This window comes from Triticum aestivum, chromosome 3B (genome assembly GCF_018294505.1).
Source record: "Triticum aestivum cultivar Chinese Spring chromosome 3B, IWGSC CS RefSeq v2.1, whole genome shotgun sequence".
NCBI classification, from domain to species: domain Eukaryota; kingdom Viridiplantae; phylum Streptophyta; class Magnoliopsida; order Poales; family Poaceae; genus Triticum; species Triticum aestivum.
Window position 1 is genome coordinate 589,140,418 of NC_057801.1, and position 15,471 is coordinate 589,155,888.

Here is a 15,471-nt window from a genome sequence, read left to right on the forward strand (position 1 = left end):
GTTTTCAACATAAGTCCGCCGCTGAAACTACGTGTGGGTTCATTGATTCTTGCCAAAATGGCAGCCATACATGACACGATAATGATTCAAATTAAATCCTTAGGGCAACCAAGCATGTTTTTCTGCAGTTGGATTTCCATTTCAACAAATCGAAATCCTAATATAGATTTCATTTCTACCAAATGAAATGAAATGAGGGGGTATCTCAATATATAGTAAGTATTCGAGAGAGAGAAAAAACAAGCGAAATCACTAGTTAAGGAGTACTTCTTGCGGAGATCACTCCAACTTCCCCAAGTTACGACAAGTGGTGCGCTGTATGTGCGCCACTTTTCGCAACCTGGGAGTTTTCCCTTTTTTTCTAGATCCGTTTATTCAAAATGTTTTATCTCTTAGGCTAGTCATAGTGGATAGTAACTTAGACTAGTAACATGCATATGTTATTAGTTCATGTTACTACCATCACAGTGGGTAGTAACATAAGTGTGGTGTCATACAAGTCTTCATTTATTATGTTGTAGACTCATTTTGTATTGGGATGTGTTATGTTACGGTAACATACTATGTTACCACAAGCACCTCTCTCCTCATTAACTCCATGCCACATAAGCATATATATCTTGGGATGCGTTATGTTACTACCTAAGTTACTCCCACTATGGCCAGCCTTAAATCGTGCGTCCAAATCTCGAATCGCTTTCGCCGTTGGATTCCCCGCATCGAGATCTTCAAAACTAGATCATATGTTGATAGGTTTTAACGAAGTTTTTTTTCATGAAAAAAACTAGACGAAAAAACCGAACCGGGAGCATGGGTTGTTTCCCTTCCCGAAAGAGGCACGCCCGTGCCTTTGACAAAATCACAACCGTGCCTCTCGCGGAAGCAAAATCGTGCCTCTCACGAAAAAATAAATAGAAAACGCGTTTTTTTCGTTTCCAATGAGGCACGGCCGTGACTCTCGTGAAAGCACAACCGTGCCTCTCACGGAAGCAAAACGTGCCTTTCGCGAAAGAAAAAAAAAACAGAAAACGTGTTTTTTCCGTTTCTAAGAGGCACGCCCGTGACTCTCGGTAAAGTACAATCGTGCCTCTCATGAAAGAAAAAAAAACAGAAAATATGTTTTTTTTTTTGCGCTGATAGTTGCGAGTCTTTCGAAGGAGTGCTCGTTAATTAGTTGGCTGTTAGAGAATCGAGCAGGCCTACTGATGGGTTTGTTAACGGGTTAGCTGCCCAAAATTAAGGCCCATAAAGCCCGAACTTCTCATCCAGCCGTGGATATGATGATAACAGCATCGAGTGTGAGAGGATAGCCCGCACTCCAACTGCCCAGACATGGCGCTTGCCCTCGCCTCCCCAATGGCGTCCCTCTCGCTCCACTCCGGGAGGATCTCGGCGCTGGCTATCGGCGGCGGTCTCCGCCCCCACAAGGCGGGCCCTATGGGGGCCTCCGCATCCCCGTTTCTCCGGAGCTCATTCATCTCCTCTTCCTCCACCTCCTCCGCCCCCACCTCCTCGCTCTCGGCTGCGGTCTCGGCGTCGCTCGCCTTCACGTCCGCCTCCTCGTTCGGCGGTGAGAGAAACTCCTCCTTCCCTTTGATACGAGGGAAATTCCTTATTGAATGTGTTCGATATGTTGGTACTGTTCCGCTAGTTTTATTGGGTTGAGGGGTTGGAGTTGGAGGGGAAAGTTACCTGCAATGGAAATCGCGGGTTTGAACCGTTGAACGGTAGAAGTGTGTAAACTATGGATGTTCCGCTGTTGCACAATGCCGTGGTGCTGTATAAGTACTATTCTTAGCTTTTCTGCCGCGCGCTCTGCAAATTCAGTGACAAGAAGAGAGTCAAATATTCTGAAGACAGGGTGTGCCTGCATAGCTGTGGACTCCTTCACAACCCCATTTGACACTTACTGTGTTTGTCCAAAACTGTAAACAGAAGAATTTAAGCACTTCGATTTTGGTTTAGGTGTCGAGGGAAAATGTACCCCAGCAGGTATTCGCAAAATTAAACGTCTCCAGCATTTTGTCTGAAAAAAAAATATGTTAAATTTCATTATTGTTGGACATGTTGGTTCATGTACATAGTGCGATGGAATCTACAATGTCTGGCCTGAAGGATGAGCACTCCTGCAGGCTGCAGTTATCTGAGAGCAAGCAAGTTCTGCATAAGTCGTCGTTGTCTTAGACCCAATTTTTGTTTTCTTGTCCATACTTGACTGAGAATGTTCATATTTATCTCTATTAAAAATAAAAAAAGGATGTTCATATGTCAAATATCTCTTTGAGTGAATATAAATTACTAAAATTGGAAATGTGCATGGCGGAGGGTTTATTTGTGTCATCCTGTCCTGCAATATCTACTAGTGTCAGTTTTTTTTAGGATGTGGTGTGACCCCTGATTTGTTAGACAATAGAAATTGCAAATTCTCACAAACAAGCTAGGGTTCGTGTTTTGTTAATTACTCCTCCGTAAAGAAATATAAGAGCATTTCTATCACTACTTTAGTGATCTAAACGCACTTATATTTCTTTATGGAGGGAGTAGAAGTCAAGTGTTAGGAAGAAATGGGATACAGCTAGTATATGTATCTGAATTTGAGGGCCTGAAGCCCTGAGTCATATAGACGATGGAAAGTCTCACAGATATAAATGTAACTCATGTTTTCTTAACTACTACTAAATTTTTTGGAAGTAACTGCACATGGCTGAACAACAGACTGATAATGTAGTAAAATGTCTACCACAGTTAAACAATAAACAGATAACTTCAATAAAGAAGACTCTCAAGCTTCAATACCTGCTCATTCTCAAGCAGTTGTGACCAGGTATGCTTCTAATTGCAGCACAACAATGTTATACTAAATGAACTAGCTAAGGTGGAAATGAACCAATGCAATATAGTAGAATATTTTCATACACAATGAAGTAATCTTCAGAGAACATCCAAAGGCAACTGATAGTTGATTTTGGAGTACGTTTGTCTGAACTTCTGTTTAGCAAATTTTAGATTTACGTGCAACAGCAATTGTGGAGACCATCAAGGCATTGAATTTAGCACTGCACGGAGTCGTTGGTTACTGAGGGAAATCACAAGTTCTTACTTGTAACGTGTGGTTTAGAGCTTCTCTTTTGATCTTTTACAGCATTTGTCTAATGATCAAGTATAGCGTTTACGTCGTTGTAACAAATAACCTTTTCATCCTTAATACAGTCAAGCTTAGACCTTATGCGTGTCCGTGAAAGGAAGAATTTGTGTCAAATCCTAGTGTTGGTTACATAAAACCCAGTATATATGATATTTCATCATCATGTATGCCAGGTTCATCTTTGGGAATTGAGTTCAGCTACAACAGATTAACAACACGCAGACCCCGCGGTCTACAGATTAGGGCTGGAAAGGCTGCCCTCTGCCTGACCAAGAGGTCAAGATCTAGGAAGTCACTTGCCCGTGTGCATGGTTTCCGAAAGCGGATGCGGACTACTGCTGGAAGAAAGGTTCTGAAGCGTAGACGTGACAGAGGAAGGAAGATTCTCTGCACAAAGTCGAACTCACCCACTGGGACAAAGTATTGATTACAGTGTAATGTGAGGCATTATGTATTCCAGCTGTAAGTTTACTCTTTTTGCACCCCATGTTCTCAGCCATGTTCATCTGTAACAATTGCTGCACATCTTTTCCCTGTACTTTGGTTAATAACTTGATATCTGAACTAAATTCCGACACTCGTGTAATTTATCCTTTTTGGTTGTGGCAGTCTTTAATGCTATGTTGTTTTGTGAGATTATATCATCTTGAGCACTGCATTCTATAACTTTGTAGGACCCCAATGCTATATATCACCCAAGTATTTTTTTTGCAGTAGGAGAAATCGATGCATACCTATAGCCTAACAGTTTTGGGAGCACCTCTTTGGTTGAACACTTCAGGCAGTCACTGGAATACATTTATCTCCTATGCTATCATGTACACCAGTACCTCCTTGCTCTTGGTTTAGTCATCTAGTGAATATGTTGACTGCCTGAATACATGGTGGCTCAAGACTGGCTAGAACCTGAATATGTAGGACTAAAACCAGTAGGCGTGAGAGAGGAGCAGCCTGTAGGCAAAGGGAACATGCCTAGCTGTTCGGTGGCCCCCTCTTCTTCACTTGCATGGGCAAGCCGCCCTCCATCCGTAAGGTCACGGAGAACACAGGCCCTGGCCGACTCTCGCCTCCGACGAACTGGAAGCTGAACCTCTCCAACACGCAGGCGGCGATGGACTTCATTTGTATGTAGGCCATCTCCTTGCCAAGGCACATCCTTGGCCCGGCATGGAAGACTGGGTACTTAAACGAGCTCTCCTGCCGGAACGCACCCTCCTTGTCGAGCCACCGCTCTGGCCGGTACTCTGCACAGTCGTCGCCCCATATCTCCTCTAACCGCGCCATGGCATACGCGCTGTAGGAGACCTGCCAACCTTTGCCTACAAATGTGCCGTCGGGCAGGATGTCGTCGTGCTGGCAGCAGCGCGAGTCCATGGCCACGGGCGGGTATAGCCGCATGGACTCTGTGACCGCTGCGTGCAGGTAGTGCATCTCACGCAGCTCGTCGAGGCTGAAGGCTGCATCCGCACTCCCGCTGGACACTCGCACCCCGCATATCTCGCGCACGATCTTCTCCTCCACCTCGCGCCGGCGGGACACGAGCCAGAAGAACCAAGTGAGCGCCGACGAGGTCGTGTCCCGCCCGGCTATGATGAAGCTGGTGACCACATCACGAAGGCTCTCGTCGCTGTGCTCGCAGCTGGAGACGAAGCGCGAGAGGAAGTCGTCCTTGCGCGCCAGCCCGGCAGCCCCCCTCTCGCTGCGATCACGGACAATCCTGTCGACATAGCCGTGGATCGTGGCGAGCGCCTTGCTCATCCGCCTCTCTGGCCCCATGTTGAGTAGCTTCTTGACCCGCCATGCCCACTTGACCGGCGACATGAACCGGGCCATGACCATGATCTGCGCGTCGTTCAAGGCATGCATGAACTCCGCACGCCCATTCACCCCCAGGCCGTCGTCGGTGAGGCACGCCGGGTCCTCGTCGAAGGCGACGCAGCAGATGTTGTCGAACGCGAAGCGCTCGAGAACGTCCTGCATGTCCAGCGTCAGGCCTTGTAGCTCCGCCCGGGAGAGCAGAGGCAGCAGCCGCTCGACGACCTCGAACCGGACGGTGCTGACCACGAAGTTTCTCAGCGAGCGCTTGCTGAACTCGTAGCTGGCGGCCTTGCGCTGCGAGAGCCACTGGTCGCCGTCGGAGTTGAAGATGCCGTGGCCGAGGAAATCCGCCATGGCGGACACCACGAACTCGCCCTTGGGGTAGTTCTGGAAGTTGGTCTTCACGATGTATTCCACATTGGCCGGGTTTGCTGTGATGGCACCGGCCATGAGGCCGAGGCTCTTGAAGTCGAAGACCATGGTGTGCGTGGGGCAACGAGCGATGACGCCAGCCGACCACTCGACGAGGCAGTCCTGGTTCTTGACGAAGTGTGGGAGCGTGCCGATGATGGGGTAGGCCTTGAGGCCGTCGGCGTGAGGTTGCTTCCTGGTGTTCCGACGTAGGCAGAGGACATATAGTAGAGGTAGGAGCAGGAGCAGGAGCATGGGTTGGGCCGAGGTCAACGAAAGCTCCATGGCCATCGAGATCTCAGGCTTGCCAAGTCCAAAAAAACTGTAGGAGTGAGTGGGGTGCTTGGAGGTTGGAAGTGTGAGCTGGGTGACTTTGAGTCTTTGGCTTCAGTAAGTCAAGGGCACTTGTAGATGAATACTGATTGGGCTTGTGCGAATGCGAAACCAACCAATCCTCAGAATACTGACGTCGGCGCTCAGGTGATCCCTGCTTCCTGGCAACTACGTATAAGCAAGTGAACCATCAACTAAAACATGACCAGTTTAACCAGACAAATCACTTGGACACAAACTGAACCATGAACAAATACTAGTCAATTTTGATGTCCACATCTTCGCAAAAACAAACTTACAATCCAGTGCTCTTGAATAGTTTAATGGTGCTTACATTTCCAAAAAAGAAAAGAAAAAAAAACTGTCCCAGTCAGTTGATCTGCTACCTGATTCGTTCAACTGCAACCGAACCATAAACAAACACTGTAAACTGTGATACTCACAAGTGATTCGTTCTTTTTCTTCTGTCTCCAGCATCCACACGAGAAACTCATGAGTCGTGACAAGTTAGCTAGTTTGGATGTACGTACGGTGCACTGCAACCAAGCAGTCACGCGATAACGATGAAGAACTGAGCAATCTGGTGTTAATTTTCCTTTTTTTCCTTGTTCTGCTGCTGAGTGCCCTTCTGAACCCACGTCGATTTCACGCGCAGCGTGGCATTTCCTGCATAGATCACCTGTCATCTTCTCTCAGTGGCTAGCTTATTTCTCTATAATTTTTCTCAACAACAACAAAAATACTACTCCCTTCGATCCATGTTAATTGTCACGGAAGTCGTACTAAGAGGGTGTTTGTTTTCAGGAACTTATTGATTTAAAGGAGAGTCTTATAGAGACTTATAGTTGTAATATGGTCTTATAAGGACTTATAAGTCCGAGGAACCAAACAGGTAGGGACTTTTTAGGGACTTAGAGGGTGTTTGTTTACAAGGACTTATTGGTTTAAGGACTTAAAAAAAAATCCCTATAAGTCTCATCTAAACCAAACAGGAGGGACTTATAGGGACTTAAAGTGGGCATTTGGGACTTATGAAATAAGACTTTCAAGGAGGGACTTATAGGAACTTATAGTTATAATATGGTCTTCTAGTCCATGTTAAGTCCCAGGAACCAAACATGTAGGGACTTTTTAGGAACTTGGGACTTATAAGTTGGGACTAAAAAAAGTCCTAAGACTTATGAACCAAACAGATCCTTAGGACTTATAAGTTGGGACTAAAAAAAGTCCTAAGACTTATGAACCAAACAGGGCCTAAGTCAGCGACAACAATTACTGAAAGAAAGAGACTGATGAGAAGTGCTGCCCTCTTCGACCCCTCCCAGTCGGTGTAGCGTATCAATCTCGGTATGCCGTTGGGGCTTTGACACAAGACAATTGTACCAATTTCTTCTACTTTTCCGGTAAGTGATGTACTGATGTGTAGAAGTCGCACTGTACCATAACGTGTGGAATAAAGGAAAGATTATCACAAATAATGGAGTAGTAAGGAGAAGGTGACGGGAGAGGAAGGTTTATCCCCGAAACCTAGGGCTCTCTGGCGGCGCTAGGGTTCGACGTGGAAACCGATCGGCGGCCGCAGATCTCATCGGCGGGCCGCCTCCAGGACTCGGCAGGGGTGATGGCGACACCACCCGCGGCGGAGACAACGCAGGAGACCTCGGGATCGACCAAAACCAGTTCAGCGAGGGAGAAACTCGAGGAAGCTTTGGGGAAGCTAGACATATCCGAGGAAGAGGCGACTCCCCTCGTGATAGATGATCGCCTGGATGGTGCTCCGGCGAAGTGGTTGCTGGCGGGTAAGGTCCTGTATCGAAACCAGTATCATATCCACACCATCGGCAATGCTTTGAGACCGGCTTGGGGAAACCCTAGAGGATTGCAGTTCCGCTCGACTGGAGCAAACATGCTTGTCGCTGAATTTGAGTCTCAGCGAGATCGTGACAGAGTTTGGGCAGGATCGCCTTGGCACATCAACAAGAACACGGTCATCTTGGCCGAGTTTGAAGAGTGCATGCGCCCAGATGAGGTCAAGTTCGATCGCTTGCATGTGTGGGCTAGGGTTCTTAACCTACCCTACAATCTGAGAGATGATGCATGGAGCCCCCCAATAGCACGTATGATTGATAAGGAGGTTTAGATTGCAAAGTTTGATCACAACGGAGAATTTCTCCGAGCTAAGGTTTCGGTGGATGGCAACAAACCGCTCAGGAGATGGGTGCTTATTGACTCGGCAAGGAGGAAGAAGGTGTATCCCTATGAAATTCAATATGAACAAATTCCATACTTCTGTTTTTCTTGTGGACGGCTGGGCCATTCGGATCTTTACTTCTGTAACACAGGCACTTGAGATGAGAAGGGAGAGCTTCCATTTGGGCCGACATTGCGAGCTCCTGATGATAACAGGTACCCAGCAGGCAGCGAAAATTCATCCAGGGGACAGAAATCTGACCAGAGCGGCAAGCAAGAGACAAGGAACTCCAGAAAAAAAACCAAGCAAGATGGGGGGGGGGAAGAGGTGGTCTCGCCTTTAAAAACCAGAGATAACACTCGTTACAAGAGAAAGGAGGGACCGGCCGCAGTATATAAACCAAAGCAGTTGCTTCTCACGGCAGCACAAAACCCTGAAGATCATGATCCGAGTACGAGCGCTGCGGGCGGAGAAGATGATGAGGACCTGGTTCGAGAACCAAAGAAGACGAGGCCTACACCTGACAACTCGGCAGAGACCGGTGATCGGTCCTCCCCAGCCCAATGAGTTGCCTGTCATGGAACTGCTGGGGGCTTGGGAACCCTGAGGCGGTTCGAGAGCTTCACAACATTGTGAAGCTAGAAGGACCCACTCTTCTCTTCGTCATGAAAACAAAAATTAAAGGGAAGAGAGTTGAGGACTGGCAAAGACATATAGGCTTCGGCGGGTGCTTTGCAGTGGATACTGTAGGCCTAAGTGGTGGCATTGGGCTTTTTTGGTCACATGATGTTATTGTCGAGCTTAAAAATTATAGTTCTGGACACATTGATGCTTTTGTTAAATACAAAGATCAAAACTCCTTTCAATGGAGGTTCACTGGTTTTTATGGAGCGCCCCGAGCAGAGGATAGACATCAAAGTTGGCATTTCCTACGTACTTTACATTCCATGCTGAATGTGGCCTGGATTTGTTTGGGTGATTTTAATGAAACTCTCTACGCGAATGAACACTTCAGTCGGGCAGCTAGGCCAGAGAGGCAAATGAGAGCTTTCAGAGAAGTCACTGATGAAGTGGCCCTCCAAGATTTGGGGTGGTCAGGCACAACGTATACCTGGGATAATCGGCAGGCGGGGGACGCAAATGTCAAAGCAAGGCTGGATAGAGTTTTGCCAATGAAGAGTTCCGGCAACATTTTCAATACATCAGAATTAGACATATACCTTATGTTGAATCTGATCATTGTTTTGTTCTAGCGAAGATAAAGGAGAAGCTTATGAACACATCACGAGCAAAGAGACAATTCAGATATGAGAATGTGTGGTCATCGCATGTGGACTATGACCGTATTGTTACTGCTGCGTGGCGAGAGGCAAATAGAGGACCGGGCCTCCAAGGTATCGCGGACTCACTGAATCATCTCAAGGCAACACTTGAACCGTGGGGGACTCGTGAGTTTGGCTGCTTAACTCACCGAGTCAGACAGTTGCAGAAAAGACTCGATAATTTACGGAGTCGTTCGGTGGGTCGAGGGCCAACTGAGGAGGAAAAAACAGTGGCACGACAGCTGCGCAAGGCCCTCCACCAGGAGGAGATCTGGCTATGGCAGAGGTCCCATGTGCCCTGGCTGAGAGACGGCAATCGCAGCACTGCATATTTTCAAGCTCAGGCGGCACAAAGAAAACATATTAACATAATACAAGGTTTATGTCGTGCGGATGGCTCGGTTTGCGCAAATGAAGAGGAAGATAAGAGCGAGGTTTAGACGTTCTATCAAAATTTGTATGAATCCCAAGGGTTTATGAATTCAACCGAGCTGCTCAGTCACGTTCCAGTTAAGGTCACAGAAGACATGAACGTGGAATTAACAAAACCCTACACGGCGGAGGAAGTCAGGACAACTTTGTTTCTTATGGCTCCATCCAAAGCACCGGGGGTAGATGGCTTTATTGCGGGGTTTTATCAGCGTCACTGGAGCTTATTAGGTGAGGTAGTAACTGCGGCAGTGTTGGATTTTCTGAATGGAGGAGAATTACCAGTGGGCTTGAACGACACTTCCACCACTTTGATCCCCAAGGTACGACACCCCCAGTTTATTTCACAATATAGACCCATTGCACTTTGTTCGGTGCTATATAAGATTGCATCCAAATGTGTGACAAACCGAATGAGCTTATATGGATGAGATAATCAGTGAAGAGCAAAGCGCGTTTGTCCCAGGACAACTTATAACTGACAATGTTCTAGTTGCATATGAAAGTGTGCACACAATGAGAAGGCGGAAGAAAGGGAAGAACTACGCTTGTGCAATTAAACTAGACATGATGAAAGCCTACGATCGTGTCGAGTGGCATTTTCTTGAGGCCATTCTCACAAAGTTGGGCTTCAACATGGTCTTTGTCCGGTTGATTATGAAATGCGTATCCTCGATACGCTTCTCGGTCAGGGTGAATGGTGAGCGGTTGCCCTTCTTCACACCCTCGCGAGGGCTGAGACAAGGAGACCCAGCGTCACCTTTCCTTTTTCTGCTTTGTGCGGAGGGTTTCTCCTCTTTGCTGAAGTTTTACAATAATGGGTACATCGACAGAGGCATAAGAGTGAGCTACAGATCGCTGTGGGTGTCACACTTGCTTTTCGCTGACGACAGTCTGATCTTTGTCAGTGCTAACACCCAAAGTGCAGAAAGATTGAATGGCATCTTGATGATTTATGGGGAATCATCGGGGCAGTGTGTTAATCGGGCCAAGAGCGCCATATACTTCAGCTCTAACACTCCGGTCCAGCTCAAGCAGCAGCTAAAATCGGTCCTCAACATCGACGTCGAGGCCTTTAGCGAGCGTTACCTGGGGATGCCCACAGCGGTCGACCGTATCACGAGCGGTACTTTCGACCACATCGGGGAGAGAGCTTGCGGGAATTCAGGGATGGTCTGAGAAACTACTTGCATGTGCAGGTCGCGAAACTTTGCTGAAATCAGTTGTTCAGGCGATTCCCTCGTATTCAATGAGTACATTTTTATTGACAAAAAAGGTGTGCAAGAGCTTGACTTCACCAATGGCAAAAAAATTCTAGAGCAGCTCTATTGACAAGAATGCTTTGCATTGGGTGTCCTGGAAGAATTTGGCCACACCAAAGTGCCAAGGTGGTATGGGGTTTCGTGACCCCCATCAGTTCAATCTTGCGCTACTCGGAAAGCACGGTTGGCGCTTTATGACTAACCCTAATTCTTTGTGTGCAAGAGTAATGAAGGGCCGTTACTTTCCTGACACAGATTTCTTGCATGCAACCGTTCCAAAATCAGCGTCAGCTACTTGGCGAGCTATCATTGCTGGGAGGGAAGCATTGCAAGCGGGCCTTATCAAAAGAGTGGGAACTGGAAGTTCCATTCACGTGTGGCATGACAAGTGGATTCCCAGAACTATATCCATGTCACCATTGCTGCAACCTCCAAACACCACGGTTCAGACAGTCTCGCACCTCATCGATTACGAGAACTGGACGTGGAGATAGGAACTGGTCAGGACGACCTTCATCGCCCCGGATGCTGATGCAGTTCTTAACATCCCAATCAGAAGGGGAGGAGGAGAGGATTTCTATGCTTGGGCCTTTGAAAGATCAGGCAACTACACTGTTAAATCGGCGTACCGTGCTCTAGTGACTCGGAACGAGCGCTCTGCTCTAGAGGAAGGGACGACTACCGGTGCTTCTCGAGATGAAAAACAGATGTGGATGGCCCTCTGGAAGCTCAAAGTGATCCCAAAGGTACGAGTGTTCTGGTGGAGGGTACTGAGAGGGATCCTACCGGATGAATGTACTCTAAAGTATCGCCACAACTCAGTCTTAAACACTTGTAAAGTTTGTTTGGCAAGGGAGGAGGATCTCATGCATGCGCTCATCAATGTTCCCATGCACGACACTTCTGGGATGAAGCTTGTGCTTGGTTTGATTTGCGGCTTCCTCGACTACACCCACACTCGTGGGCTAGAGACATTCTATGTGGAGATCGGATCAGGGAAGAAGATCGAGCAAAAATTATTACCATCATGTGGACGATCTGGCATTCTCGCAACCGGATCAAATATGGGGAAGAGGGGAGAGATCCAACAGCTGCAATCAGGTCAACTAGGGAGGCCCTTGCGCTGCTGGAGTTGCCTCAGAAGGAAACTAACGTCCTGCCAGGTTTCGGATGGCGGCCTCCCGAGCCAGGTATGATCAAGATAACGACGGATGGTGCACTCAATGTGGCAGAGGGTCGAGGAGGCGCGGGTGGTGTAGCCCGCTCCGAGTCATCGCTACTGGGAGCTTGGTGCAAACCGTTCGGTGACATTTCAGATCCACTAATTATGAAAGCCCTTTCAATGCGGGAAGGAGCACCGTTTGCAAAACTTCGAGGCCTATCGCATGTGGTAATGGAGACCGACTACGAGGAGTTAGATCAACTCTCTAATACTTGTCACAACTCTCGTTCGATTGTGGCTCCTATCCTAGATGAAATAGGAGAGCTAGTTTTTGAAAGGAAAAAAAAAACAGTTTTTAAGATTCAGCATGTAAACATGGCAGCAAACTTACCGGCGCATCTCTGTGCAAAACGTGCATGCACTCTGAATGTGACCGATTGTTGCTCGAGGAGACCCCTAGCTTCTTGGTAACTAGCCTCTTGGCTGATTGTCCGGGAACATTTTGTTGAACAAAGTTCTCTGATTTGCCCGGAAAAAAAATGGAGTAGTACATAGCATTGTTGACTTGTGACGAAGTGGACTCCTGCAAGTAGCCTATCTAGCTCCCCCTGTTCTGTTCTTCATCTGCATCGGCAAGCCACCTCCCATGCGCAGCGTCAGCGACATGACGAGCCGAGGGTGGCCCTCGCCGCCGACGTGCCGGAGGCTGAACCTCTCCAGCACGCCGGCCACGATGGACTTCATCTGTATGTAGGCCATCTCCTTGCCGAGGCACATCCTCGGCCCCGCGTGGAACACCGGGTACTTGGTCGTGCTCTCCGGCCGGAACACCCCCTCCTCGTCCAGCCAGCGCTCCGGCCTGAACTCCGTGCAGTCCGCGCCCCATAGCTCCTCCAGCCGCGCCATGGCGTACGCGCTGTAGGTGACCTGCCATCCTTTGCCGACGAACGTGCCGTCGGGCAGGACATCTTCGCGCTGGCAGCAGTGCGTGTCCATGGCCACGGGCGGGTACAGCCGCATCGACTCCGTGATCGCGGCGTGCAGGTACTGCATCGAACGCACCTCCTCGTAGCCGAACGCCGCATCCGATTCCCCCTCCCCGCTCGAGGCGCGCACCGCGCGGACCTCACACACGATCTTGTCCTCCACGTCGGGTCGGCCGGACAGCACCCAGAAGAACCAGCTGAGGGCCGACGACGTCGTGTCCCGCCCGGCGACGATGAAGTTGGTGACCACGTCCCGGAGGCTCTCGTCGCTGTGCTCGCCGCTCGAGGCGAAGCGCGAGAGGAAGTCGTCCTTGCGGGCCAGCCCGGCCACCCCCCCTCTCGCCGCGCTCGCGGACGGCCCTGTCGATGTACCCGTGGATCGTGGCGACCGCGTCGCGCATCCGCCTCTCCGGCTCCACGTTGAGCAGCTTCTGGAGTCGCCACGCCCACTTGACCGGCGACATGAACCGGGCCATGACGATGTTCTGCGCGTCAGTCAAGGCGCGCATGAACTCGGCACGCCCGTCCACCCCCGGTCCGTCCTCCTCGGCGAGGCACGCCGGGTCCTCGTCGAAGACGACGCAGCAGATGGTGTCGAACGCGAAGCGCTCGAGCACGTCCTGCACGTCCAGCGTCCGGCCGTCCCGTTCTGCTCGGGAGAGCAGCGGCAGCAGCCGATCGACGACCTCGGAGCTGACGGTGCTGACCATAAAGTTCCTCAGCGAGCGCTTGTTGAACTCGTAGCTGGCGGCTTTGCGCTGCGAAAGCCAATGGTCGCCGTCGGAGTTGAAGATGCCGTGACCGAGCAAGTCCTCGATCACGGACACCACGAACTCGCCCTTCGGGTAGTTCTGAAAGTTGGTCTTGGCGACGTACTCGACGTTGGCCGGGTTGGCCGTCATGACGCCGGCCCCGAGGCCGAGGCCCCTGAAATTGAAGGTCATGGTGTAGGTGGGGCAGCGCGCGAGGACGCCGGCCGACCACTCGATGAGGCGGTGCTGGTTCTTGACGAAGTGGGGGAGCGTGCCGATGATGGGGTAGGCCTTGAGGCCGTCGGAGCGAGTCTGCCTCCTGGTGTCCCGGCGTAGCCAGAGGAAGCAGAGTAGAGGCAGGAGCAGGAGGAGGGCCGTGGTCAACGGAAGCTCCATGGCGATCGGGATCTCAAGCTTGCCAGTGCAAACTGTAGGGAGTGAGTTGGCGCTCCGTGCTTGGCAGTTACAGCAAAAGGGGAAGATTCGCAGTTAGAGTTGTTGCATTCTTTTTATGCTATGTATGTATACCCGTTGTTATTTCTCTTGATTAATCTGGTCTAGTTACTGGGTTTTTAGGTGAATGTGGAAGAGGCGCGGTGGATCATGGTTACAGTCACAGAGGCTTCGTTTTACGTGTTTTCTTCTTTATGATTTTCATTATGGTTTGCATCCTACCATTAAGAAAGGTGAAGCGGTGATGGCTCTCGCGGTGTGCTTAACGTCGTCGGAGATCGTGTGAAGGCGTGTCTTCGGTGAATCTCCGCAGATTCGGTTGGTGTTTGCAAAGGTGTAGCCGGGTTGGGAGCACGCCCTCAATCGGCAGCCTAGCTACAGTAGGCAGAGCAACTCCAACGCACCGACTCAAACGGAAGGCGCTTTTGTTTGCTTTTCTTCAGTTTCGGTCGCCCGCCCCGTTTGAGATTTGGTCGGCAGTGCGCCCAACGTGCCGACCCATTTCTAGTCCGTACGCAAATTTTTGAAAAGGCCCGCAGCCATATTTCATGCCAGCGGACATGTCGTCGCCCGTAGTTCATGTCGGCACCATGCCAACGCCGACATACAATGCCAACTTCAGAAAACACCACACAGTTCGGCTGGCGCACTTGCCAGCGGCCGGCATACATGCCAGCACACAAAAAGGGGCAAGAGTTTGACCATGCCATCACGGCCGTGGTCATGCCAGCACACTTGCCGGCATACAAAAAATGATGACGCTCGCCGCCATAGGTCATTCGTCGTCGAACTTGAGCATGTTGGCCTGCATCTTCTCGAACCACTGCCTCTTCCTTGGCGATACGGTGTTGAGATCCACCTTCATGATCTCCACCCCGGTCATCATGCTCGCGAGAGCCACTTCTTTCGCCTTGGTCTTGGCGTTGGCGGCCTCGATCTCTAGCATCTTGGCTTGCTTCTTCGCCTCCATCTCAAGCATCTTGGCTTGCTTCTCCGCATCCATCTCAAGCCTCCTCCTTTGGATCTCCATGAAGGCATTCATTTGTTCTTCTTTGTATCGCCGGCGCTCCTCATCCCTTGAGTCCTTCTTGCTCGTCATGCCCTCCACGCTTGCAATCAAGGCGTTCGATGATGCATCCCGCTTGTCCTCCTTCTTGGAGTTGGTCTTCCCCCGCGGTCGTGGCTTCTCGCCGTCTTCCTCCTCCAC

At 49.8% G+C, this 15,471-nt stretch overlaps 2 protein-coding genes and 1 pseudogene across 2 annotated transcripts; 1 reads left to right on the forward strand and 2 right to left on the reverse strand.

Moving 5' to 3' along the window:
- The first annotated feature begins 1,277 nt into the window (after positions 1-1,277).
- Positions 1,278-3,784, forward strand: LOC123071100 (50S ribosomal protein L34, chloroplastic). The gene is made up of 2 exons (XM_044494577.1): positions 1,278-1,570; positions 3,319-3,784. Exons 1-2 carry the CDS (start codon positions 1,333-1,335, stop codon positions 3,570-3,572), a joined length of 492 nt encoding a protein of 163 aa, XP_044350512.1. The 5' UTR covers positions 1,278-1,332; the 3' UTR covers positions 3,573-3,784.
- Positions 3,785-3,834: 50 nt separating this feature from the next.
- LOC123071099 (cytochrome P450 94B3-like) lies at positions 3,835-5,824 on the reverse strand. Its single transcript, XM_044494576.1, has one exon. It carries the CDS (start codon positions 5,663-5,665, stop codon positions 4,118-4,120), a length of 1,548 nt encoding a protein of 515 aa, XP_044350511.1. The 5' UTR covers positions 5,666-5,824; the 3' UTR covers positions 3,835-4,117.
- Positions 5,825-12,542: 6,718 nt separating this feature from the next.
- On the reverse strand, positions 12,543-14,311 carry LOC123071101 (cytochrome P450 94B3-like; annotated as a pseudogene).
- Positions 14,312-15,471: the final 1,160 nt, after the last annotated feature.

Excerpts from the sequence above, each read along its gene's own strand:
- LOC123071100 (XM_044494577.1), top strand. The coding sequence starts at position 1,333 with ATGGCGCTTGCCCTCGCCTCCCCAATGGCGTCCCTCTCGCTCCACTCC. Across the intron at positions 1,571-3,318 it reads GTCCGCCTCCTCGTTCGGCG|GTTCATCTTTGGGAATTGAG; the intron begins GTGAGAGAAACT and ends CATGTATGCCAG.
- LOC123071099 (XM_044494576.1), bottom strand. The coding sequence starts at position 5,665 with ATGGCCATGGAGCTTTCGTTGACCTCGGCCCAACCCATGCTCCTGCTC.